Here is a 23,357-nt window from a genome sequence, read left to right as displayed (position 1 = left end):
CTGATTCATGATCGTCACGCCGGCATACTGAGGGCAATTCTAGATTTGCAGCAGGGGTGTGTGGAGACCGGAGAGCCGCCCAAGTGGCGTGATATTCGCAGTAGGTGGTGCATGAGGCATATCGGTGCAAACTTTTTCAGGCAATTCAAGAACAAGCACCTTATGGATATGTTCAAGAGGCTATGCAAGGAAATGAATCAGCAAAAATTTAACAAGCACTGGCAGAAACTTGATGAACTGACCGGGAAGAAAAGAGCCGAGGACGCATCAAAAAACATAACTGCACAGGATGAAGCAGAGGCTTTGTGCTCTTTGCCAACAGATACTGCACGTACTCGCAGAAGGTCTGGGTCAGCGGTGAAAAAATTTTCTGAATGGATTGAGAATGAACCTAAGGAGAAGTGGGCGTTACTTTATGATACCGATGGTGCAAGATACGGTATAATGACCACCAACTTCGCCGAAGTTTACAATTGGGTGCTGCGAGGTGTTCGTGGGCTTCCACTGGTTGCAATTGTTGAATTCATTGTCCGCGGGTGTACCGATTACTTTCGGGAGCGGTTCAATAAAAATCAGATATTCATGCGAGATCCAGACAGAAATTTTGGATTCAAGGTAACAGAATACATGACTAAGAAGGCAGAAAGCGCCCGGCTACACCATGTACGGCAATGTGGAACACAGGAGCTCAAGTTTGAGGTATCTCCTAAAGATAGGGCGCGACATGGCATGAGGCGTCAAACTCCTGTAAAGGAGTGCATTCTCAAGTTCGATGGAACTTGTTGTTGCTCATGCATGAGGCTCAAGTTGCTGCACTTACCTTGTTCTCATGTAATGGCTGCTTGTGCAGATATTGGACATCCTGTCGATATATATGTTTCACATTACTTCAGAAAAGAGACAATTGCTAGCACCTGGCAGTATGAGATCTATGGGTTCCGTTTGGTTGGATCGTTCACTGAGACAGCGAATCCTGTTATCTATATTCCAGACCCAAGATCATCACGGGTTAAGAGAGGACGCCGTCAGTCACGGCGTATTCGTAATGATATGGATGAGTCAGAGCTCCGTCCGAGGATACAACGCTGCAGTGCATGTAATCAGATTGGACACACGTATAAACGTTGTCCAACCAATGATGCTGGCCCCAGTTGTGCTGAAGCTGGCCCTACAGGTGATGCTACAGATGGAAGACCTCCGGTTGCATCAAGAAGTGGGAGACGTCGCCGATCGAGTGCTAGTACGTCATCAGGCATCATTTAGTTGTAATTTTATTTAAACGTTGTTTGCTCATATGTAATATTTGCTGCGTTGAGATTCTATCAGACCTAGATACGTATTTGTAATATTTGCCGCATTGACTGAAGACACAATATTTGGATTCATGTATTTGTAATATTTGTAATGTTCATTATCATATTATTTTATTTTAAATGGCTTCATGTATTGTACTATCGTAATATTTAGATTCTACGTTGCAAACGTTATCGTTTAACTATCTTCGTACGAGTTTTAGATACCGTAATCTTCTTTGGAAAATTGAATTAAAATTTTATGTGCATACATAAGAGTATGGCGAATGAATCTTATATTTGAAAAAATTCTGAATTTCAAATAGTTTCTGAAACAAATAATCTAAGAAAAAATATAACAAAAATGGACCAGGAGCATAAGATTATAGGTTTTAGAACTTTATAGGTTTTAGAACTTTGACTATATATTAGATATTAAATAATATCACATTAGAGAATAACAATAGATTTTAATTAGAAAAGGGTTATAATTAGGTTTAGTTAACATTTCAAATTTGAAAAATTCAAGACAAAAGAAGTTAAATTTACATCAAATTTGAGTTTGAAACTTTGCACAAAGGTACCTAGAGTTTATAGAATAGTCATACCAAACTTCATAAACAACAAAGCATGAAATCCTAAAGTTATGCATAAACTTTTCTTAATCTTAGTTTTAAAATAGGAGTAAAAGTATTTTGTTTCAAACTAAACTCCATTAACAAAAGTTATAGAGTTTGAAATCTACTTTCTAACAAAACTAGTTTTGCTATTTTTGGATTTTTCTGTGAATTGTTACGAATTTTGGAAGCCAGAAAACACATACACATGAAATAACAGTGCACCGGGAGGCATCCCGCCCAGTTGCCGGGCGGGAGGCATCCCGCCCAGTGGCCGGGCGGGGGGCCTGCTTCAGGGACCACTTCGCGAATAAAAAAAGTTTTCTTATTCGCGAAGAGGTCCCTGGAAATTTTTTTTGAGCATCCCGCCCTATGGTTGGGCGGGATGCTTCTTTCCGCCCTCCCAGCGGGCGGGAGGCACCCATTTCCCTAAATTTCTCCAACTGGCACCCCTTTTTCGAATTTTGTTTTTTTTATCCCCTTTTTAAAAAAAACCCCCTATAAGAACCGCATCGGAAAGCAAATAATGAGATTGGGATGAGGCATTCGGCATTTTGCACTGAATTTAGGATTCGGAAGCCTTTGAAGTACAGTATTACGAACTAGCGTTCAAATATTTACGAGGTGGGTCTACGGAGAGGAGAGAGACAAAATGGTTCGTTCATATACAACGGGTCGCTACCACTAAAATCAAAACAATTTATATATCTGATAATAACATATAGAATAATTGTTAGTCTCACAGATCAAAGGATGACGAACTTTATTCTTTTCGCTTGTAATAAATCAAGTTTACCTATTTCTTAACAGATAACATGCCTATGGGCGCCTAAAAAAGTAAGCGCTGATCTAAATTTAATTCCTGAAATAAATGCAGAAATTTTCGAGCACGGCGAATCTGACTCAAAAGCCAAACCAAGTGGGTGTGTTCCAACAAAGAAACTAACCAAATGAAATCCAAGTAAAAATGTTGCTAAATGGAGTGACTGCTCTATCATTTTGCAACACTATGTGAATGATAATCAAGGATAGCCTACCCTCTTTACGGCTTAGGAAGCGCTACTATGGAGAAGTTGGTGGAGCTTTAGACAGACATGCTATAGAAACTCCACCTAGGAAACTAACTTTGCAAAATCTACAGTTTTCTCTACCCATTTATTCTAACAAAATTATTATGTGGAGCCTTTACATCTTGCAATCTTTCGATGGGAGTTTTTATGTTATATTACAGCCCCTGCTAGTAGTATACATGGGCGTTGTGATATTTATTGGTAGCATATGGGGGCATTATGATGTTTATTGGTAGACATCTCCCGACAAGCTCACCACTGATTTTCATGTAAAAATTACACTAGATGTCCAGTTACCAAATACCGTACCCAATTTCCGGGGCAAGGGGATGATCAGCCCCCATCACATCTCTAAGACTCTAACCATGACTCCACGAGCCTGGCTCTTCTCTATGCTGTCACACATGCCACATCGTCTCTTCTACAGTTCCACGCGCCATGTCGCTCAGTAGAGTTCCTCCACACATACAGATCGTTGAAGCTTAAACCGCCATGCATGTTCTCACACCTCCTAGCCTTTTTCTTAGCTGTGCAGATCGACCACTGGTTCTACTTCTACAGCTGGATGGGTTATTGGCCCCGGTGAGGGTCGCTGGATTCTCTGAGAGCTTACTAAAAGGTCTTCGCGGTGTCCGTGCTCTTGGACTTTGAAGTGAGCGCTTTTGTGTAGCTTGGTAAAGCTTGATTTAGTTTGCCGTCCAAGGGTCGAGTGGGGTCACATATTCTGAGTGCCGCGATATATATGGTATAACTGGTAAGGCAAACCGAAAATCACATGACGTTAATAATCAGATAGTGAAATTGCGAGTAAAATCTTCGTGTAGTGCAGCGGGAACACATACGAAAGACGGTTGGTCAAGCACTGGAATTTTTTTTTTCAGTCAACAGATCTATAAAGTTTTTTTTTTTGGAGGAACTACAGCAGGCATCTATGCCGAGCTGAACTTGTATTAATTGATGCAAGGCAGTAGCGTACAAGATTTACGAAAATTCAGAGTTGGAGAGGAAAGCAACATGTCTAGCCTATTTTACATTCTCCATTCTATCTCTCCAGAAGTGCAGCACAGCCTATAAAGGACCAAAAGTGAAGGTCATGGCAGCATTTTGGAGAACAGCACGCGCTTGGATGTCTTGATCACCGAAAGTCTTCCGGTTACAGCCTTTCCAAACATTCTAGAGGATGCATGTAAAAAAAGAAAAAAGACGAGACGGAAGGGGCAGTCTAGGGAGCAATTGAGATCCCAGTCATCCATGCTGTGAGCTAGGTGGACATGCAGCCATGTTCTTCCTTTGTCGTGTGTGTTTCTTTACATGTGCAGCATTAGCTTCTGCCAAAAATGCTCACAGGAACAATGTAGGGTAGAAATTAAAGTTCAATACTTGATAAATCAAATTCGGCTGCATATGTACAAAAGGCTCCTGTATAATCCTGACCTAGTCATTTCTGGTTTCTAAAGCATCGCAGAAAGCACAACCGGTACCATCGCCTTTCATTTCAAGCTCCATTTCTTCATATTTTCGGTAGTAAATATGCAGTCATTGAGAACCATCCAGAGGAAGATCTTGTTTTTGTGAGGCATCCTACAAGTCCATAACACCTGCAAGTCTCCACCTTTAAGCAACCTACCAAGAATTTTCCTATGTACTCTCTTCTACTCTCCACCTTCGGCCATATTTCTTATCAGCGGTGTAAACCTTAGATCTATCCAACACCACCTCATTGGACTCAACTGTTCCGTTCCGGTGGAAGCAGAAGCATCTTCATACTGGAATATACCATTTCCCCTTACTCCAGCACTTGTTTGCCGACAACGGCAACAATGTGTCCTTCACTTTCTTCATGACCCTTGGGCATTTGCAGCCAAAACAAGCATTATTCTCCCATCTGTTGTGAGTGAAACGAATTCTATCATCATCCACTAGAGATTTGTCACAGCCAAGATGGAACATATCTCTACTCCCACACACGGCCTTCATGAATTCAGAGCACCCATGTTTCTTTATATCACGGGTGTTGTTCACATAAACTGCATATTTCTTATCAATTATCTCCTTCCATAAGGTTTCATCATGCTCCCCAAATCTGTAAAGCCACCTAGACAGAAGACATCATTCAGAACACGAACATTAAGAATGCTCATATTTCCATCATCCTCAGAGACGTATATTCGTGTCCGTTCTTTCTGATGATATTTTTGCTTCTGAACTGTGTCATGCCACAGGAACCTAACCCAGATTCGATCTATTTCTGTAATCAACCAGTCTGGCAACCAATAGAGTGACATACTGTAAATTAGAGTGCGACCGACTGATGAATTTATCAATGCGACTCCCTCATTCAAAGATAAATTGTTGCTTTCACATGCCGCTAGTTTGGAATGCATCTCATCAATAAGTGGTTGCCAATATTTTCTTTCTAATCTTGAACTACTTATGGGCACACCTAGGTATTTAATAGGCAAGCTTCCAGAGTTGGATGTAAACACTTGCTCATATTCTTCTTGCTTTGATTTATCTTCGCCGATGTATGTAACTTTACTATTTAGGAAGTTGATCTTTAACCCTCACATTAATTCATAGAAAGTCAAAAGGAACTTGAGTTTAACAGCCATTTCAACATCATCCTTGAGAAAAAGTATTGTATCCTCTGCGCAATGCACATTTAGCACCCCCCTTGTACGTAATATGCGCAGCTAATCCTTCCAATATGCCTTTCTCCTTACTTTTATTCAATATAGCTGATAATGCATCAATTACCAAACTGAACAAGAGTGGGGAAAGGGGATCTCCTTGACGAAGACCTTTTTGCTCAAAATAACGCCCTGGTTTCCCATTCACCATGATACTCACAGATCCCCCTTGCAGTAATCTCTTCATTCATGGATCCACTTGTTGGTGAAGCCCTTCAAAACCAATACTTCTTTGAGGAAATCCAAATTTATATTGGCATTTGGACTATCGAAATCTAATTCCAGAAGAATTCCAGGCATATGGTTCTTGTTTAATTCATGTAACACCTCATGAACAACAGCCACTCCATCAAGAATGCTTCTCTCAGGTAGAAAACCATTCTGGGCTTTGTCCACTATTTTATCAGCAACTTTGTACTAGTATTTGCAAGAAGCAATCTAGCCAAGACAAACATTACAAAAAATTGAAACCTCGTTTCCTGATATAAATTGGCTGCCACAAAATTAATAGGAAATAGCATCAAGGCACAGAAGAAGGACACGGCCTACATTTTCGGAATATTGGGCATTGTTATCACTTATCAGTTAGCACCGTAAGTGCTCACAAATAGGCCAATTAGCATTTGCAAATCGTGAACCTTGGTTCGTGAAGGCAAATTATGTCGACTCCTTTCAGTGAAAAAGTTCCAACAACCAGTAATACCGACCCAAATATCTGATAGTGAACTAGAATTGGCAAGGATAATTGATAACAGAAAGTTTTACATGAGAGATTACTGCAATTACAAAACAATTGGCACACCACCGCCTCCTTCCTTCCATAAACAGCACCCATAGACGCAGCATTGTCCACAAGTACACCAATCGAGGCAGCCGGTGCTTTGCCGTAACCAAGAGTTTTCGGCCAAACCCTAGCACTAGCAAGCTCTGCTGCCAACTGCGCTGAATTAGCCGATATCCACATGGCTATGGGTTGTAATCAAACACTGTTTGCTGAACTAGCCCATATCCATAGGCAATGCTCCGCAGCACACACGATGACACGACACGACCGACCGACCGAACACATGACAAATTTTTTTTCCTTCCGAATATGTTTCTTGATCCGCCAAAAGCAGCCGTAAACTAGAGCTTGAGCCATAACCTCAACAGTAATCGCACCCGTGTGCATCGCAACCCCTGACAACCCGACCCCACAGCGGCTGGTGCCACGCGTCAGAGACACGGAACACAAACCAAGCAACGTAACCAGAGTCCGTCAACAACGGAGGAAGCTCGGAATATAAAATTTCCCGCGAAGAGGCGAGCAGAGGAGACCCCGGGGGTGCCGGAGGGGACGAGGTGGGGAACACGGATCCGGGGAATGGCCGACGAGCTCGGCTGAGCCCACACCCGCGTCGATCCGCGGAGCGACCGACCTCAGAGCTGGGAGTAGTAGAGCCAGCTGCCGCGCGGATATGGACCAGCGGCAGGAGCGGGACCGGCGGCGGACGCTGCTGGTGGTGAACCTGGCGTCCATCATGGAGCGCGCCGACGAGGCGCTGCTGCCGGCGGTGTACCGGGAGGTGGGCGCCGCGCTGCACGCCACCCCCGCAGGGCTCGGCGCCCTCACGCTCTGCCGCTCCGTCGTGCAGGCCGCCTGCTACCCGCTCGCCGCCTACGCCGCCGCGCGCCACAACCGCGCGCACGTCATAGCCGTGGGGGCCTTCCTCTGGGCCGCCGCCACCTTCCTCGTCGGCGTCTCCGACACCTTCCTGCAGGTCCGTTCTCTGCTGCTACACGCATAGGGGCCTTGCAGTTAATGCTGTGTTGACTGTGACTCTGCTCTCGTAGAGATTGGGATCTGGCATAGGCCCGCTCTGGCTCTAGCCACAAAATTAAAATCTTGAGGGCAATTACTCCAAATCTTGCTTTAGCGATGCTTAATTGACACTGAAAAGTGATACCATGTCAGGTCGCAATCTCACGAGGCCTGAATGGCATCGGCCTAGCTCTGGTGGTGCCCTCCATCCAGTCCCTGGTCGCCGACTCCACCGACGACGGCACGCGCGGCTCGGCGTTCGGGTGGCTGCAGCTCGCCAGCAGCCTCGGGCTCATCTCCGGCGGCTTCGTCGGCCTGCTGCTGGCGCAGACCACGGTCCTCGGGATCGACGGCTGGCGCGTCGCCTTCCACCTCGTGGCCGCCATCAGCGTCGCCGTCGGAATCCTCAACTGGCTCTTCGCCGTTGACCCCCACTTCCCGACGGGCGAAGACGGCGCCGCCAGCCGCCAGCGCGACGGCAAGCAGCCCGCCACCGCGCGGGAGGTCGTGACGGAGATGATCGAGGAGGCCAAGTTCGTGGTGCGGATCCCCACGTTCCAGATCTTCGTGGCGCAGGGGGTCAGCGGCACGTTCCCGTGGTCGGCGCTCTCGTTCGCGTCCATGTGGCTGGAGCTCAAAGGGTTCAGCCACAGCGACACCGCCATCCTCATGACCATCTTCTGGGTCGCGAGCTCCCTCGGCGGCCTGCTCGGGGGCAAGATGGGCGACTTCCTCGCCGTGCGGTACCCCGACGCCGGCAGGATCGTGCTCTCCCAGATCAGTCCCCTCTCGGCGGTGCCCATGGGCGCCGTCCTGCTGCTAGGCCTCCCCGACGACCCGTCCAAGGGCGTCTCCTACGCCGTTGTCCTCTTCATCATGGGCGTGCTCATGTCCTGGAACGGTCCCGCTACAAACTTGTAAGCCATGCTCTGCTTTTCACAAGTTCTGGTAGCTCCACAACTCAGCTTTTGGATTGAATTTGCTCTACCAGCAACAGTAGTATTTACAGCAATAATATGATTTCACAATGACTGCACCAAAATTCTCAAAAAAAAAAGTATCCAATTAGGTATGAATTCTGAAAGAGGATTTGAAGCAAAATTTTACTATTTAGTCGAAAGAGTGAGAAATCTGTCTACTGATATTGCCAATTGTTGCTTTATCTTGCAGCCCTATATTCGCGGAGATCGTCCCAGAGAAGTCAAGAACAAGCATCTACGCCCTCGACCGGTCCTTCGAGTCGGTGCTATCATCCTTTGCCCCTCCGATCGTCGGTCTCCTGGCTCAGCGAGTGTATGGGTACAAGCCAGACGATAAGGGGGAGAGTGTTCAACAGGACCGGGAGAATGCCGCCTCCCTAGCTAAGGCGTTGTACACATCCATAGCGATACCGTTCATATTCTGCACGGCCATATACTCGTTCCTGTACTGCAGCTACCCCCGGGACAGGGAGCGTGCGCGGATGCAGTCCCTGATCGAGTCGGAACTGCAGGAGATGGAGCACGAGAGCACTTGCCTGGAAGACGGCGATGGCCGGCCCAAGGTCTTCGCCTCGGCGGGTGATGGTGTAAGGGCTACAATTGGTGTCACCTATGACCACAAGGAGGCTCCCGAGGCTGCGAAGGACACCGTGAGCCTGTTGGCCAACCGGGAATCATGATAGGAGTTGGGGATTTCAAACTGAGAAATTTGTTGGGTGGATGTTTCAAAATGGATCCAGCAATCCATGCTAGATAAAAGCTCATTCAAATTTAGGGGGAATTTGTAATGCTCGAAGATATCGGCTCGTTCATTCTCTTTGCGGTGCTAGAAAGTATTTAGTGTACAACAATCGAATTGATTTCTTGGATCAGGAAAAATATACGCATACAGGAATTCAGTTTGATGCTGATGCAAGCGGCAGCGAAGTCAGCGTCTGTTTGCTTGCACTGGAAAGTGATATGTACTTGGTCACTAGCAGATTTTGGGGGCTGCTAAGGTTAAATAAAAAAATTAAAGAACTTGTTTTAAAAAGTTCGTTTTTTAAAAAAAACAATTGAGACTGAAATATCAAAAACTATTGTGCTCTACTGCTCTTCCATCTTTTTGGACATGAAGTCAACTTTGAAGCGTGATCATGTGGTGTGTTGCCTCGGACCAAGAGTAATTAAGCAACTTGGCACAAAGCAGCTCCCTAGATTCGCCGTCAGCCATTCACGTGATAGATTAGGGATAATTACATTATCTGTTTTATTGTGAGTTCATCCCCCACTTTTGAAGACAAAAGAATTGCACGCCGGAGGCAGTGTTGCCATCCTGTAGTCAAGCTAAGTCACTGACTAGTGGGCCCACTAGAAATCAGGTTGATTAAAACCTACTCCGTTTTGCTGCTTCCTCCACGCTCCACACGAAAGAATGGATGCGTGTCGATCAGGCTAGCGCCAATGCACACCGATGCACACTCTTCTCTCCACCCAGCGGCGCCGAGGAAAAAACATATGGAGCCCCGCGCTGGCATTTATCGCAATGGCCCATAACTCTTCTTTCCTTCACCACAACTCTCTCTCTCTCTCTCTCTCTCTCTCTCTCTCTCTTTCTCTCTCGCCGGAAGCGAGAAAGCTGGGCCAAGTATATTATAGCCCCACACGCCAGCGAAAATAGCAGATGAATTGTGGCGGGTGGATAGAGACACTGGGCAACAGAGCCTTGTCTCGCACACCCACTTCCTGACTAGCAGGCCGCTCTTCTGCCGCGTTAGCAATTATGACGGTAGCCCGCACTCATCCTCTCTCTCGGTGCACCTCCGTTGCTGAGTGGTGGCCCAAGTCTATCGTGGCCCCGCGCGTAGCTGGAGAACCAAAGGTCTGGAGGGGTGCGGACCAACCAAGCGTCATGCGCCATGCGCTTCGTCTTGCGAGCCATGGATGCTGCCGCTAGGAGCGAGAAGCCATCCCGGCGTCGTTGTCCTCACCGCGCTCGGTAGCCACGCCCTCCGTTGAAGTTTCTTCCTGCTGCTTCGGTGTAAAGCCCTCCGTTGAGCTCGGCCTCAGCCTCTTCGGGCCCCGTCGCGAGGGCCACACCGAGCCGTGAGAGCCCCGCTAGCTGCCATCCGCCTGCCCACCGAGCCTTGCGTGCCTCGCTTCCGCTCCGCTGGGCTGCAACCCCGCTTCCGCAGAAGGGTCTTTGGCAATCAAATACTTTAAGGAAGGTAGCCTTGGTTAATCTTTTGGGCAGGCAATAGCAATTTTGTTTCTTTTTCGTTCTAATTTATTTTTAGGAAGAAGCAATTTGTAATGTTATATTTTTCATACAAGTGTAACTTCAATACCATTCGTGGTAGAACAATGAGGTTTAGTATATTGTATTTGGTGATTGTGATCCTATTTAATATAAAAAATAATTTTCCTTAAAATTTGTATTATTTGTATTTATTCGAGCATATGATAGAGCGCGCTAATGAGATAAATGACCAAACAAAGCCCATGTTTCCTCAGCTGGCTAACACGGTTGGCGCCCATGCCCCCCACTGTTCGGGCTCACATGTCATCGTGGGTTTTGATTTGTACGAGAACTTCACTCCACCCAAAGGCACGCCGTAATATAAAATTCCCGCCAAGGCAATACCCCAGATCGCGGAGACTGCTGGTCGCTACCATGGCGACCGTCCCGAGCCCGAGCTGAGAATCCCGCGGCAAGAGAGGGACTGTGCGGAGGCCTCGGGCGGATGGGGCCAGCGGCGCAGGAGCCGCGGCGGACGCTGCTGCTGGTGAGCCTCGCGTCCATCATGGAGCGCGCCGACGAGGCGCTCCTGCCGGCGGTGTACCGTGAGGTCGGCACCGAGCTGCACGCCACGCCCGCGGGGCTCGGCGCCCTCACGCTGTGTCGCTCCATCGTGCAGGCCGCCTGCTACCCGCTTGCCGTCTACGCCGCGGTGCGCCACAACCAGCTGCTGCTGCTTCACAAGTGTTGGTTGATTGCTTCCTTTGTCGCTTGCTTCCTTGCAATTTGTTTCGTAGATCTGCTCCGCTAGACTGGTACAGAATTACAGATTAGGGATTGATTGTGAGTTGAGCTGTAGATCTGTGCAGAGTGATTTTTGTTGTTGAAGTTGAAGACAAGCAACATTTCTACGAATGTTCAGGTTGCAATCTCGCGGGGCCTGAACGGCATCGGCCTAGCTCCGGTGGTGCCATCGATCCAGTCACTGGTTGCCGACTCCACGGATGAAGGCACGCGCGGCTCGGCGTTCGGGTGGCTGCAGCTCCGGCGGGTTCGTTGGCCTACTTCTGGCGCAGACCAAGGTCCTGGGGGTTGCCGGCTGGCGCGTCGCGTTCCACCTCGTGGCGGCCATCAGCGTCGCCGTCGGGGCCCTGAACTGGTTCCTCGCCGTTGACCCAAATTTCCCGACGAGCGAGAGCGGCGGTAGGCGGCCGGTCGGCAAGCAGCCAGCCACCGCGCGGGAGGTGGTCGTGGAGATGATCGAGGATGCCAAGTTCATGATGCGGATCCCGACGTTCCAGATCTTCGTGGCGCAGGGGGTCAGCGGCTCGTTCCCGTGGTCGGCGCTCTCGTTCGCCTCCATGTGGCTGGAGCTCATCGGCTTCAGCCACGGCGATACCGCTGTTCTGATGACCATCTTCTGGGTGGCCAGCTGCCTCGGCGGCCTGCTCGGCGGCAAGATGGGCGACGTCCTCGCCGTGCGGTACCCGGACGCAGGGAGGATTGTGCTATCGCAGATCAGCGCCGGCTTGGCCGTTCCATTGGCCGCCGTGCTGCTGCGGGGGCTCCCCGAGGACCCGTCCGCCGGTATCGCCTACGGCGTCGTCCTGTTTGTCATGGGCGTCTTCATCTCCTGGAACGGGCCTGCCACGAACTTGTAAGCCATTCATCTCATTTATTTAATTGTTCTCTTAATTCCACACCTTAGTGATAGCATTTACATTCGCTTAACTAGTACTCGTACGATTAGGAGACCGAAATTCTGCAATTTCAGTTGTACTACTTTTTCTAATATAATATGAGAACTAATTTCGAACTTTTTTGACTGAAATTTTCATGCTCAAATTGACTGAAATTTCCATGTTCAAATAGTTACTGAATAATTTCCCATCAAAACGTGAAAGTTGTAAGTAACATTGTCAACTGATCTTGCTCATCATCTCACAGGCCTATCAATGCGAGATCGTCCCAGAGAAATCAAGAACAAGCAAGCATATACGCGCTCGACGGGACCTTCGAGTCAATGCTATCTTCCTTCGCGCCTGCAATCGTTGGCCTCCTGGCACAACGCGTATTCGGGTACAAGCCAAACGGCAAGGGGAAGAGTGTTCAACGGGATCGGGAGAATGCCGCGTCCCTAGCGAAGGCGTTGTACACGTCCATAGCTATACCGTTCACAGTTTGCACGGCCATATACTCGTTCCTGTATTGCAGCTATCCCCGGGATAGGGACCGTGCACTCATGCAATCTCTCGCTGAATCGGAGCTGCAGCAGATGGAGCACGGAAGCTCTTGTAAAGACAATGGAGATCCTGGTGGTGAAAGAGCTGTGATTGGTGTTACCTGTGACCACGAGGAGCTGCGTGAGGCCGAGATGGATACTGTGAGATTATTGCCGGCGAACCATGAATCAGGATAGGAAAGAGAAGTTTAAAGTTGGGGAAATTGTAGATGATTTTGGTGAGCTGAACCGTGCAACATCCTTAGAGAAATTCATAGAGAACCGTGCAACAAAATGGAAAAGTAAACGGTTAACGTCAAGTTTGATAGCGTGATGCGCTGCCTCGTAACACGTGTTCCTGAACCACACAACATGGTATAAAATAACTCTCACATCCTTGAGAAACAAAATAACTTTCTGCAAAGTCAGGCAATCACGCGATGGGACCATTATACTATGATAGCCCGTCCTAATCTAATCTCATCCCCCTCATTACAATTTACAAGGCAACAACACGCCAAACAGGAGACAGCTGATACCATGATCACCCACACAGTCATCCCCTGCATCCAACTCCTGTGCTCGATTTGTGCAAGTGACGAGTGGGACCCGCGGGCAGCGAACCAGCCAATGGGAAGCTCCCCAACTACCTCGCCTAGCTCACTTTTGCCTTTTGCCTGCTAGGCCCAGGTCAACCTGCCATCCTACCTGGCTCCATCACTAACATGATGTCCCACAGGTATGCTGTCCCACATGTCATTCTTGGTTCACGATCTCTCCTGGAATTCTGCTCCAACTGAAGACGAGCGGTAAAATGGACCCCCGCGAAGAGAAGGAGACCCAGAACCCAGATCGCCGGTGGCTGCTTGCTTGCCTACTAATGGTGGCCATCACGGGAGCGACCCCAAGCCGGAGCTGAGCAGCGTCTAGCCCGACGAGGAGAGGCGAGAGCGCGGAGGCCCCGGAAGGATGGGGCCGGCGGCGGCGGGTCGTCAGGGGCGGCGGACGCTGGTGCTGGTGAACCTGGCGTCCATCATGGAGCGCGCCGACGAGGCTCTGCTGCCGGCGGTGTACCGGGAGGTGGGCGCCGCGCTGCACGCCACGCCCACGGGGCTCGGCGCCCTCACGCTGTACCGCTCCATCGTGCAGGCCGCCTGCTACCCGGTGGCGGCCTACGCCGCGTCGCGCCACAACCGCGCCCACGTCATCGCGCTGGGGGCCTTCCTCTGGGCGGCCGCCACGTTCCTCGTCGCCGTCTCCGACACCTTCCTCCAGGTGAGCCGCCCCGACCGCCGGCGGACATGCCCCTTCCCTAATTGTTCGATTTGGTGAAAGAGCACATCGCAAATGCGACTGCGCTTAGGAAGAAGAGGTCTCTGTTTTTTAGGTGTGTCTCTCGATGCCAATGTCCTCCGACATTTTGCTGTTGCTAGTTCATCGATCTCAGTCTGGTAGGTGGGGGAATCTCTGTACATGTTTAGCAAACGTAGTGGTAAATTTGCCCAAGAAAGGTGAGATTTTTCAAGATTTCACCCAGAAAGTGAAATTTTGATTCAGTGGGAACCTTGCTTAAAATCTGTGAATTCCTGTGGAAACATTGACTAAGTGCCGGTATCGTTGAGCCACTCATTTTTTTTTCACAATAGAATCTGTGATTAAAGATGTGGAAGTCACACTTAATTCTTGACTAGGCAACAACTTGGAAGCAGTATCTGTCAGCTGTCATCTCTTTGAATTCTTCCGCATGACGTGTATTTAGGGGAAAACGAAGTATTTCCTGACAGCCGATGCCGAAAACGACGATGGGACAATGCTAGTGTAGTTGCTTGCTACTTGTGGCTAAGATTGGTACTCCTTCAAACAAATATATGACAGAATCGTAATTTCTGAATAATCGTTACTTTCCAACCATATAGAAGGACTTAGGTTCTAACATTTCCATGTTTCCGTCCTGTAAACTGACACTTAAACTGCTGGTTTCTCAGGTAGCAGTGTCAAGAGGCTTGAACGGCATTGGTCTAGCTCTTGTCATACCAGCAGTCCAGTCACTGGTCGCCGACTCCACTGACGACGACAACCGTGGTGCCGCTTTTGGCTGGCTGCAGATGACCAGCAGCATAGGCTCCATATTTGGGGGCTTCTTTGCCCTGATGCTGGCACAAACCACATTCATGGGGATTGCTGGATGGCGCATTGCCTTCCATCTCGTCGCAATCGTCAGCGTCATCGTAGGCCTTCTCGTGTGGTTCTTCGCCGTGGATCCCCATTTCCCCGCGAACAATTCCGGCACTCATGCCGCACCGATCAGCAAAAAGTCTGCATTGGAAGAGGCGAGGGAGCTGATCATCGAGGCCAAGTCTATAGTTCAGATCCCAACGTTCCAGGTCTTCGTTGCTCAGGGTGTCAGCGGCTCGTTCCCATGGTCGGCACTATCCTTCTTGTCCATGTGGCTTGAGCTCATCGGGTTCAGCCATGAGGATACTGCCATTTTCACGACAATCTTTGCGGTTGCCACCTCCATTGGCGGTCTTCTTGGTGGCAAGATGGGGGATTTCCTTGCTCAGAGGTACCCGAACGCCGGGAGGATCATCCTGTCGCAGATAAGCGCTGGCTCAGCTGTTCCATTGGCTGCTGTTCTTCTGCTGGGGCTGCCTGATGATCCATCCAGATCCAGTGGTGTAGCCCATGGGCTTGTTCTGTTCATCATGGGACTCATCATCTCCTGGAATGGAGCTGCAACAAATTGGTATGTATGTACACATTTCTCCTTGAATCTTTTTTTTTCAGAAGGAAGGCTAGCAGAGGAGCCTCCCGGTGCCAGCCCCGGGGATCGAACCCGGGATTTCTCCTTGAATCTTAAACTCTGATTCCAAACTTTTTGGGTGCATGGTACTAACAAGTGTCCATAAAAGTCTGCCTCCTATTTGCGTCAATTGCTGACTTTATTTTTGTCCAATTAATATAGCTGTCTGATGTTAAAACCTCTTGCTTCTTGCACAGCCCGATTTTCGCAGAGATCGTGCCCGAGAAGCAAAGAACAAGCATTTATGCTCTGGACAGGACTTTTGAGTCTATTCTAGCTTCATTTGCGCCTCCTGTCGTCGGCTTATTATCGCAGCACCTCTATGGTTTCAAACCGGATGACAAAGGGAGCAGCCCTGAACAAGACCGGGAGAACGCCGCGTCGCTGGCCAAGGCGCTGTACACGGCCATTTCCATACCAATGGTAATCTGCAGCTCCATATACACGTTCATGTACCGCACTTACCCTCGAGACAGGGAGCGTGCGCGCATGCAGTCTGTGATTCAGACAGAGTTGGATCAGATTGAACTTGGGGGTTCGCATTTTGGATGCGGTGATGACAGGTTTGAGCTCTTTGAGTCGGCACATGATGGTGAGAAACCTGATCAGGTTGATGCCATTTATGGTGTGGAAGAATCTGCTGAGGCAGATGCTGGCACTGAAAAACTATTGGGAAACCATGAGCTGTGACATGTGCCATTCATGTTGAACAGTTGAAGAGGATATTTCTGCCGATTTTAGGAAATCGCAACACGGCGATCAATGTGATTCACCAAAATGAACATCTAATCTTTGTTCTGCTACTGCTATAGTATGCATCCCACTGACTTCGTGATCTACATGAACTTCGATGTTCTTTAGACAGAAATGAGCTTTTTTGTTAGTGTTACATTTTTTTTTTTGGAACTGACCAGCAGCTAAACTGCCGGGCTTGTATTAATGTAGGGAGAGGAAGCAAAATAAACCAAATATTTATAGAGATAAAAAAAATGAACTCAAAAGATAGCCACGGTGCAAATCGAAGCTGCTGGCTGGGATAATCTAACGTAAGACACTTTACCCTGCCAGGCACCAGATCCTTACCGCTTCCTTGCATTTGGCAAGAAGAGACTCGACTTTCGCATTTCGCTCCTTCCATAGTTCCCGAAGCCACAGGGAGCGTAAGTGAGGAACTGAGGATAGCAGCTGAACCAAATTACCGTCTAGTTTTAACAGCTTTTGTTGCAAATTCATGTGCAAAGATTTTAGAGCTCCAATTCATGTGCAGAGTTCAGCTCGCTTGCTCCGTATAACTACTCCGCACAATTATTTTAGGACGCGTTTGACAGGACTTTGGCTCATGGATCCTCGTCCGGAGCGGCGGGGGCCTATCCAAAGCTCCAAACATCAGGATGGCACGTTGTTTAAACTAGACCGCTCACCTGCAAGGCTGCAACTTGGTAGTAGGAATTAGTAGTTAATTGTACACATGCTGCAAAACCTTTGCTGCTCTTGAAAGATTCTTCCGCCTCACGCTCCTCGTCGATCGCCGCCGTTGACTACAAAGCACGGTGTTGGAGGCGGTGGTGGTAGCAGTAGCACGCCATGGCGGAGCAGCTGGGCAGGAGGCAGCGGCGCTCGCGGAAGGCGACCTTGCTCCTGGCGTTCGCGGCTCTGGCGATGGAGCGCGCCGACGCCGCGATGCTCCCGGCGGTGTACCGCGAGATCGGCACCGCGCTGCAGGCCTCACCCACGGCGCTCGGCTCCATCGCGCTGTCCCGCTCCGTCGTGCAGACCGCCTGCTACCCGCTCGCCGCCTACCTGGCGGCGCGCCACGACCGCCTCACTGTCATCGCGCTCGGCGCCTTCGTCTGGGCGGTGGCCACCTTCCTGATTGGCATTTCCACCACCTTCCCACAGGTAACGCCAAGGCGGCCGCCAGCTTCCGTGTCGCTTCCCCTTGGCTGCGGCCGAACTCAATGTCTTGGGAACAACGCGCAGATGGCGGTGACCGCGGCGTTGAACGGCGTCGGGCTGGCGCTGCAGATCCCGGCGATCTACGCCTTCGTCGCCGACTCCGTCGACGGCGCCAGGAGGGGCATGGCGTTCGGGTGGCTCGCGGTGGCCGGGAAGGCTGGCACCGTGGCCGGCACCTCCCTGGGCCTCCTCATGGCGCCGACCTCGTTCCTGGGGCTGCCCGGCTGGCGGCTCGCCTTCCTCTTGCTCGGCATCTTGGGCGCTGCGGTCGGCGTGTCCATCCGTGCGTTCGCCGCCAGCGACGCCGCAGGAGGCCGCGTGGTGACCGCGGCCACCGTCAAGCCGGTGCGGCAGGAACTGCAGGAGTTCGCCAGGGAGGCCAAGGCCGTGATGCGGGTCCCGTCGTTCCAAGTCATCATCGCGCAGGGCCTCACCGGGTCGTTCCCTTGGTCCGCGCTGCTGTTCACGGCGATGTGGCTCGAGCTCGTCGGGTTCTCCCACGGCGAGACGGCGGCGCTGATGACGCTGTTCAAGGTCGCCACGTCGCTGGGTGCGCTCTTCGGCGGCAAGATGGGGGACGCCCTCGCCCGGCGGTTCAAGAACTCGGGCCGCATCGTCCTCTCGCAGATCAGCTCCGGCTCCGCGATCCCCCTCGCCGGCGTCCTCCTCCTCGGGCTCCCCAACGACCCGTCCACCACGGTCAAGCACGGCGCCGCGCTGTTCATCCTGGGGATCATGGCCTCCTGGAACGGCACTGCCACGAACAGCCCGATACTCGCGGAGATCGTCCCGCCGCGAGCGATGACGACCGTGTTCGCGCTGGACCGGACGTTCGAGGCCGTGCTCGCCTCGTTCGCGCCCCCGGTGGTCGGCATGCTCGCCGAGCGCCTGTACGGCTACAAGCTAGCGCGCTCCACAGCGGGCGGCGGCGGCGTCGACGAGCGCGCGGCCGTCGACGCCGACGTCGAGATGGAGCGGCACAACGCGACGTCCCTCGCCAGGGCGATATATACCTCCATTGCCGTCCCCATGGCGCTGTGCTGCGCCATCTACTCGTTCCTGTACTGCACGTACCCCAAGGACAGAGAGGTGGCGCGGGCTGAGGCGGCGCGAGATAGAGGGGGCCACGGCGGTGATGGATCTGACTCCGAGGATGAAGGCGACGGCGAGAAGAAGCTACTGCCGCAGTGAGCCGCGTGGTGGGGAATGAGACCGGCGTCGATCAGGGGAGGAAGATCAAGAGGCCGGAGGCGCAGGCGCTGGATGCAACGTCGGCAGCAGCGGCCACCGGAGGGAAGTCAGGGAAGTGTGGACGGGGTAGCAGAGTAGCAGGCTAGTAGTATCGGGGCGGGCGCTTTTGGGATGGTGATACGGGAAAAGGGTGAGGGTCCGAATAAGAATTGAATTGCTCCTATTTAGCTATCAACCCTTGTGGCCATGTAGCAATTTTAGAAACATATAAATTTTAAAAGAGATATAACCATTCTAAATTCAAAGATAATTTCCTCGCAAGGAATGGAAGCTTTGTGACATCTTTTAGTCACAGGCTCGTAGCAAGATTTAATTTCCTCGCAAGATTCACTACCTCTCGAGTCCCAATCTCTGGCATAGCAGATCTACCATCCACGGCGCGAACTACAAATTTCCCAAGCATAGTAACACCAGCGCCAGCGCACGGACCTGCTGTACGAAGGAGTCAGAGACGCCAACGAGAAATGTGGCGGCGGCCCAGAGCGAGGAAGGCGCCGGCGGGGATGACGGGCGCGCGGTCGTGCCGCGGCGGCGTCGTATGCGGCGAGCGGGTAGCAGGCGGTGTCACGACCCACAAATTAAAACCACATGGAGAAAAACTTAATTACAACAACATGAGCATCATCCAAGCATCAAGGAGCATCTTATGCACTTAATTACACCATGAGCATCCATTTTCTTGTTATTGTTGAGTGTAGCTTGTGAAGGAAGTTTAAAAATTTCTATGTGGCTGTGCCCCCAAATATTTATTAAAATACTAGATTTCAAATGATGAATATTAGATATTTTTACTAAATTTTTGGGTGTCTCTACCGAGCCATAAAATTCTTGGAAAGTTTGAAAACTGCATTGTTGTTTGAATTTTTGTGATCAATCCATAATAGATTTTTGAGCTCTAGTGGTTGCATTGTGTTCTTGATGGTTTAATCTTGCTTTAGTAAAAATTTGGTGATTTTTGGAGCTCGGGAAATGCATATTTTCGATTTTGTAAGTTGAACCCTTGCCTTTCTTCTTTTTTCACTTCTCCCGGCCCCACCTGTCTGCCTCCTCCCTCTCTCCTCCGCGCGCCCGGGCCCGCGCGTCAGCGCCTCCCTCCGCGTCCCCCGGCCCTCCGCGCCCGCCCGTTGGGCGCCAGCGCGGTGGCGCACGCCGGCGGCCGCTGGCCCGTCCAGCGTGGCCGCCGCCTCCTCGTCTCCCGCGCTCGCCGCTTCCTCTTCCCCTCCCCACTTCAAATCGCGCCGTTCTCCTTCTCCCCTCCAACCCTAGCCCCGCACGCCTCCGCCTCTTCCTCTCCCGGTCCGAGCCGCCGCCGCTGCAATCTGCCGCCGCCGCTTCGCCTCCGCTCAATTGGCCGCGCCCGCACCACCCCCTCACCCTCCTCGCTCGGTTCCGGCCACCCGCCGCCTCTCCCTCCGTCCGTAGCTCCTTCCCGGCGCTCGCTCTCTCCCGCCGCCGCCGAGGTCCGTCGCGCCGCCGCTCCCCGCCTTGCCCCGCTCGCCCGTGCCGCGGGCGAGCACCGCCGTGGCGCCGTGCTGCTCGCGCGTGCGTCGCCCCGCCCCCGTTCGCCCCCCCTGCCGCTCCTCCGCTTGCCGGCCGCCGCCGCGTCGCGCCGCGCGCGCGCGTTCGCGCGCGGGTCGCGCCATGGGCGCGCGCTGGCCGCGCCCGTGGCGAGTCAAGGCCACGGCTGGCCTTGACTTCGCCTGGGCCGTGCGCTGGCCGCCTGGGCCTGCCTGTCGGCGCCCAGGGGCGCTAGATCCGGGTGGATCTAGCGCTGGCCGCCTCGTTTGTTTTTATCATTTCATGTGTGATCTTGTTAATTGCGTAGAAAATATTGTAGACCTCCAAAAATTGTGAAATTTGTTTTGTTTGACTCCTCTGTAATAGATCTTCTTAGATAAATTAATGTTATGCATGTTAGAGCCCCGTACCTTGAGTTATAGTTTATCCTTGCTAAACCAAGTTAATTGTTAATCTTATTTTGTGGAGCTCTAAAAATGTCAAACTAAATGTTGTTGTGTTCCTTGTGAAATGCTCTATCTCATGGTCCAGCTTATGTATTTGTTCCCGTACTGTTTGATAGGTTTTTAATGCGTTTTTAGTTTTGCTGCCTGCAAACTTAGAAAATGAATAACTTTTGTTAGAAAATTGATAAAATGATAAAACCACTTCTATTATCCTTTTTATCACGTCTTGTACCCCTGGTAATTTTATCAAGATTTTTGAAAATGTTTTGCGTGGCTTTTAAGAATTAACTTGAGTTTAGTGGCTGAAATTTATAATTATCATAAGTAATTCCACAAATATGTTTATGATGCAAACTCAACTCTCATGAGTTTATTTTGAGATCCCTTGGGTTCAGAAGTTAAATCATGTTTTATTCTTGCTATTTTGTTGCATGAGCAAGTTCGCCTTCGGGTTTAGAATTTATTTGATTGATCGAGCTTCATGTACGTTGCTTGCATGCCTCCTTGTGTTGAGTGTACTTCATTTCCATTCCATATCATGCCATCTCTTTTCATATCATTAGCATCATCCTAATGCACACATCTCATTCATGCATTCTAGTGACCGAGACGCCGGAGGACGCACCCGTTGAGCCCACCGAGTTCGTTGAGACCGAGCCGGGAGCCGAGTGTGTTGTTGAGCAAGAAGAGAACCAAGGCAAGCAGCTAAGCATGATTCCTTGACCTATTTAACTTGCTTAAATTTAGTTAATTCACTTGGGATATCTATGCTTATGTTAAATATTTATCTATTGCATCGTTGGTCCTATTTTCATGCAATGCCCTCACTTGATTTGTATATCCATGCCCTTGGCACACGTAGCCACTTGCAACTCATTTAACTAAATGCTTAGTTGTGCCTAGAGTTGGTAGATATCTTGTAGGGAAAATTGGAATAGGATCACTTGTTTCACCCACTTTGTGTTATCTTAAACATGTTGTCCGGTGTCGGAATGTTGGGTTGGATCGGTCTAGTTGGAAGTGTGGTTTTGAGGTTCGAGGGGAAGGTAGGGCCTAGAGAAAGGAGTCTCGGAGGTTTAGTCCGCTTGAACCGATTAAGGACCGTCCGTGGATGACCTTGGAAATTGAGCATTTATCGTACTACCACATATCCATTCATGGGGTGGATAAGCCGAATACCCTCTAGTTCTAATCGTTGATGCACGGTCCTAGATGCGTGGCCGTGGGGCTTTGTAGAGAGGCTTAGGGATGTCCCCGGTGGACCTAGGTAACTCTCCGCGCAAGTTAGGCGTGATGTTCAACGGTTATAACTCGTCGGGAATGGTTGGTGCGAGTACCCCCTCACCCAACGTGATCGGTTGGGCGAGTCGCATGGTGCTTGTGTCGTGTGGGTAAAATTGTACACCCTTGCAAGGTTAATGAATCAATTCGAATTGCCGCGCTCTCGGTTATGAGCAAGCTCTTTATCCTACGAATTCTTCGTAGAAGTGTTGGTCGAATGGTTGGTTGCACGTTACCCCTTGTTGATGCTTAGAATTGGAGTACCTAATTAACTAAAACTTGAGGTGGGTTGGGCAAGTTAATTAAAATACTAGGAGGCTAGATGGTGGAATTAGGAAGCTCATGCTTAATTAAATTACTTAACCCTAAAGCCTTTTTCCTTGATCTATTTATCCGCGTAAGTCTTGCGAGTACCTTTGTACTCATGTTGCTTTATTATACTAAGTTGCAGGTGAGCCGGAAGTGGTGTTTGGCCATTTCTACCCCGCCGAACCCGGCGCGGGCGAGGAATAGGCCAATATGGTCAATGGTGTCCTTGAGCAAGACGCCATTAATATTATCTATCGTATATTTTCCGCTGCGTATCGTTCTTGGGATATCATGATAAACACTAGACTCTATGGTTTTTATCTCTTTTATGTTATTGTGAGCCCAAGGCTTGTATTCGTTATTTGAACCTTAAATTTCAGATTCGGAACCTTTCCTTAAATTAATGTTGTAATGATTAGTTGCTTAACTTGTGTTAAAATTTGCTTTTTGTGGATCATTGGTGATGTAAGAGCTTGTGACGGTATGTGCATGTGCATGGTTTTGGGCATGCGTTGGAGCATATACCGGGACTACCGGGTTTAATGTTATTTTCGGCGAAAGATTAAGTTGGTCCTTAGTAGTGTAGACGTGGGTTAACCCGTAACGCGCTATTTGTGCGAGTGCGTATTAGCTCTCATCTTCACGATAACGACCGACGGTTTTGCTTAAAATGACATTAAATTATACGGTTCTCCCAGGCGGCCCGCACGAGGGAGCGGCACAGCGTGAGGGCGCCGAGCCCCGCGGGCGTGGCGTGCAGCGCGGCGCCCAACTCCCGGCACACCGCCGGCAGGAGCGCCACATCGGCGCGCTCCATGACGGACGCCAGGCTCACCAGCAGCAGCGTCCGCCGCCGGTCCCGCTCCTGCCGCTCCATGATCCTTTCTCTCAAGCGATCACGGTG

General features: G+C 50.2%; 3 protein-coding genes and 1 pseudogene across 3 annotated transcripts; all 4 read left to right on the top strand.

Annotated features, from left to right (window-relative positions):
* The first annotated feature begins 7,007 nt into the window (after nucleotides 1-7,007).
* Nucleotides 7,008-9,353, top strand: LOC112882090. Its single transcript, XM_025947075.1, has 3 exons — nucleotides 7,008-7,429; nucleotides 7,624-8,387; nucleotides 8,641-9,353. The coding sequence occupies exons 1-3, from the start codon at nucleotides 7,127-7,129 to the stop codon at nucleotides 9,128-9,130; spliced, it is 1,557 nt and encodes a 518-aa protein (XP_025802860.1). The 5' UTR covers nucleotides 7,008-7,126; the 3' UTR covers nucleotides 9,131-9,353.
* Nucleotides 9,354-11,173: 1,820 nt separating this feature from the next.
* LOC112879439 lies at nucleotides 11,174-13,227 on the top strand (annotated as a pseudogene).
* A 159-nt stretch (nucleotides 13,228-13,386) lies between these two features.
* Nucleotides 13,387-16,581, top strand: LOC112879438. The gene is made up of 3 exons (XM_025943684.1): nucleotides 13,387-14,164; nucleotides 14,875-15,635; nucleotides 15,890-16,581. Exons 1-3 carry the CDS (start codon nucleotides 13,859-13,861, stop codon nucleotides 16,380-16,382), a joined length of 1,560 nt encoding a protein of 519 aa, XP_025799469.1. The 5' UTR covers nucleotides 13,387-13,858; the 3' UTR covers nucleotides 16,383-16,581.
* A 463-nt stretch (nucleotides 16,582-17,044) lies between these two features.
* Nucleotides 17,045-19,123, top strand: LOC112882807. Its single transcript, XM_025947959.1, has 2 exons — nucleotides 17,045-17,591; nucleotides 17,673-19,123. Exons 1-2 carry the CDS (start codon nucleotides 17,277-17,279, stop codon nucleotides 18,837-18,839), a joined length of 1,482 nt encoding a protein of 493 aa, XP_025803744.1. The 5' UTR covers nucleotides 17,045-17,276; the 3' UTR covers nucleotides 18,840-19,123.
* Nucleotides 19,124-23,357: the final 4,234 nt, after the last annotated feature.

The sequence above is a fragment of the Panicum hallii genome, chromosome 2 (genome assembly GCF_002211085.1).
Source record: "Panicum hallii strain FIL2 chromosome 2, PHallii_v3.1, whole genome shotgun sequence".
NCBI lineage: Eukaryota > Viridiplantae > Streptophyta > Magnoliopsida > Poales > Poaceae > Panicum > Panicum hallii.
Note: the sequence above shows the minus strand (reverse complement) of the source record. Positions and strands in the feature narration are given on the sequence as shown.